Source organism: Saccostrea echinata, unplaced genomic scaffold (assembly GCF_033153115.1).
Source record: "Saccostrea echinata isolate AGI-Se365-2 ecotype Australia unplaced genomic scaffold, CSIRO_AGI_Sech_v1 ptg000054l, whole genome shotgun sequence".
NCBI lineage: Eukaryota > Metazoa > Mollusca > Bivalvia > Ostreida > Ostreidae > Saccostrea > Saccostrea echinata.
The window spans coordinates 54,764,615-54,768,396 of NW_026889803.1; the positions used below are offsets into that span (position 1 = coordinate 54,764,615).

Sequence of the window (3,782 nt, forward strand, 5' to 3'; positions counted from 1 at the left end):
GATGTCTCCTGTGGTTAAACCGGTTGCATTTCTCTTACGAAATACTTAAAATGATTATGTAAATACATTACGACTGTCATTTGATTAACGCATATATATTAAACAAATTTTACTTAACAGAGCCAAAAGATATGTTGTAAACAAATTACTGAGGAAGTATAGACTAAATCCATAGTAAAATTTTCACCCAATCCTTGCTTCAAGAATCTTGATTTGAGGAGAAATAAACATTGAATCATATATATTTCTGAATTTATTCTTACCATTAATCATTTCCCTTTGGGAGGAGTCGTGGTCCTTCATTTGAACAAATTTAAATTCCCTTCATCCCAAAATCATTAGGCCAGAAGGAGTTAAAATTGTAAACATGAACAGAAGACATTCGGACGACGAACAGCTTCAAACCGTGTTATATAGCTATCTAATAAGGGTCTGTCATCTTTATCATAATAATAAGGAAACGGATTAGTATAAGTTTTCAAACTTGTTTCCGAATCCTTTTTGATTTTTTTTGTTCTACGTATCTGTATCTTCTGCTTGTCATTTTCAAATAAAATATGGGTTTAAACTAACAAATGTCGATTAAAAAAGCTTACAATTACTAGAAGTTTTGCCTGGTAAGCTAAGAGTAATACTTATGATGATGTTAATATGTTAAAGAAATATTTCTCCAACCCATAATCTGTCCATCGATTTAGTAAAGAGAGTAAAATACGAAGTTGTGATACTATGGAATCATCAATGTTCGGGGGTGGGGGATATTCGTGGTCACCCTTATCCACGAATTTACATCTCCACGAACAATTATTTTGTCAACATATTTATTCATTGAATCTTCTGTATATACGAGTTACCCACGAAATTACGTTTTCAAGAACCAAGGAAATTTTGCTCGCCCACGAATATTGACCCCCACAAATTAAAATGATTTACAGTATTAGTCACTGGATATCTGCTCTTCAGAATATGGTACTATATTTTTGCGATACGTTACCACAGTCTTGAAATTGCAAAACGATGAGATCAAAAGTTTAGGAGAATACTCTTCAGATTTGCAGCAGTGCGTAGACGTTAAATAAAGTGATTGAAAGAGTCGAGGTCATTGCCTTGCCTCCTGATATGTATTGAGGATTGGGTTGCCTTCTTCTGTTATTAACGGCACTGTCTATAGTTACCACCGTGTTCGGCAGGCTGGTGTGATGCATTTCTGTTTCACTGCATAGTGGCAATGTAACTGCAAGAAAAACAAATCATGATATATATATTCCCTGCAACATCAGTTTAAATTATATTTTTTAATCTCACTTTTTCTTTAATTGTAGCATAATATCGCCTACTTTGTCCTTGTTGGGTTGTCGCAGATTTTTCACTACACTTGAAAGAATATTCTTTCCTTTCACTGTAAGTAATGCAGTCCATTTTTGTAACATCACAGTTCTTCAGATTATGAGTTGAGGCATTTTCAATTCTATCACAAATTCTTGTAACCTAAACATAACATTGTACAATATTATATTATAGTGTGATGGATAATTGTATATTGTTTTTAAATGAACGTAAGTTATTAGTTTAATCCTTTATCTAAAAAGTACCTTTTCCATTTTATTTTCACAGAACATCCCCATAAACCCGGGTGGACAATCGCATTTGATATCTGGTGCCTTAACATCGGGGCCAGTTTCCTTACAGGTAAGATTTCCTCCATTGATACACGGACCTTTGTTTGGTAAGCTGTATTTCACACAATCAATACCTAAAAATATAACGAAATCTATGTCATTATAGCAAGTGACCAATTTCTATGTGGAACTTTATAATTAAACACAAATAAAGTATTGTGAATTAACTTACATCTCAATAATCTAACATCGTCTGACTTCACATTACCAGGACAAGAGGAATATGAATGATAAGTTCCTTCATATACATTGAAAAAGGAGCATACACACTCTGATTTGATAGAAACACCTGTATTGCCACAACGTAAAGCTTTGCTATCTGGAAAAAAGAAATATAAATTTTACGATATTAAAGAATTAAAAAAAAAAAACCAATAGATTTTTAAAGAGAGGTATAATTTGTCACTCTTCTCTGATTTTAATTCTTTTCTTATACTTTTTCTTTAGTTTTGTTACGTGCATATATATATATATATATATATATATATATATATATATATATATATATATATATATATATATACATGTATATATATATATATATATATATATATATATATATATATATATATATATATATATATATATATATATATATATATATATATCTATCTGTGTTTTAAATTGAAATATTACTTGAATCTCTTATTTGGCACATTTCCTTGTTTCTATTCTTCAAAAAATCAGGTATCCCTAAAAAAGATACGACTTTGAAAAGAAACACACATACAAAGCAATGTTCCTGATTTCTTAATGCGCTACATGTATGCTTATTCTTACTTGAAGAAATTTCTATGCACGTCCAAAAACTTCTTTTATTTTTTAAAATCATTTTTAAAACAGAAACCAACGACTTCTTTCAATGGATTTTGAACTTCATTGCTGTTTTTTTTTTTTTTTTTTTTTTTTTTTTTTTTTTTTTTACATTTCTTTGAATTTGAAAAGGACCGCAGTATTCAGAAAAAAAACATGATTATATCGATAAATATGTCGATAAACGGTAATCTTTGAGTCTACTGAAGAAAAAGATGGAAGCACTCACCGTGTTGTGGCAACACGAGTGTTTGTTTGTCCTGAATAATCATACACTGGCGAGGCTCATCTGAAATTATTGAATAAAGACTCTTTCTTTCAAATTAATTTAGAGGACGTCCTTAGTATTAAACACAATAAAAATGATTCCTGAAAATGACACAAAGCCACACAGCCTTAGCAATTTTACTTTGATGATTTTATCTTATATAACAATCGCCTCATTCTTTGAAGAATTATCAAAATGAACCATTTCAATTCAAAAGCAAAACGCTATTTATTTATTTTATTATTATTATAATATTATTATTATCATCATCATCACCATTTGAAAAAAAAAAACAAAGAAAAGATGCTGAACAGTTGAACTATCCATCTTTTTGAAGATTTTCTGAGTCACATATTGCCTTACCTTAAATTATGAATTTGTATTAAATGGAAACAATATAACGATAACCTATACAACGAACAAGACTGTAAAAGATCAGGTATTTCTTCAATATAATTACCATTAATCTAATTTTTATGCTTTGATGATACTAGTTTCGTAATAGGGAAGATATTAATGATAATAAATATTTTGGTGAACTAACATCAAAAGTAAACAGTAATCGCACAAACTTACTTGTTTGTTGCATAGAATAGGAAGATGAAAAGCATAAAAAGAGGAGGTAAGACGATATCTTCTTGCTTAACATGTTTTTTAATAAAGACAAATAACTGCAACGTAGAACCTGTAAAGAAAATTTCCATGGTTTATTAAAACTTGCAATCTGTTTGGGGGATGCAATCACATATTTTCAGTTTTGAAGGTATATGTACTATCAAACAAAAATTCCTTGACAACAGTGCCCCACGGTTCTTAAGTGTCTTTAATGCATTTAAAACTGGTATATATAATAATTAATGGACAAGTGGCAAAACAAAACAAAAAGAATTTATTCTACATATATACGCACTTGCAAATCAATCAAGTTGTATTATCATTTAGTATCCTTGAACTAAATATCTCGAATGGGAATCCACCTAAATAATTCGGTTAGTCATACAGGTGTATTAAAGGGACGAATA

General features: G+C 29.9%; 1 protein-coding gene across 1 annotated transcript; it reads right to left on the minus strand.

The window, feature by feature from the left end:
• Positions 1–440: 440 nt before the first annotated feature.
• Positions 441–3,403, minus strand: LOC133205960 (uncharacterized). The gene is made up of 7 exons (XM_061341866.1): positions 3,337–3,403; positions 2,722–2,781; positions 2,316–2,372; positions 1,852–1,998; positions 1,593–1,753; positions 1,338–1,488; positions 441–1,234 (listed from the first exon to the last, which is right to left on the minus strand). The coding sequence occupies exons 1-7, from the start codon at positions 3,347–3,349 to the stop codon at positions 1,047–1,049; spliced, it is 777 nt and encodes a 258-aa protein (XP_061197850.1). The 5' UTR covers positions 3,350–3,403; the 3' UTR covers positions 441–1,046.
• Positions 3,404–3,782: the final 379 nt, after the last annotated feature.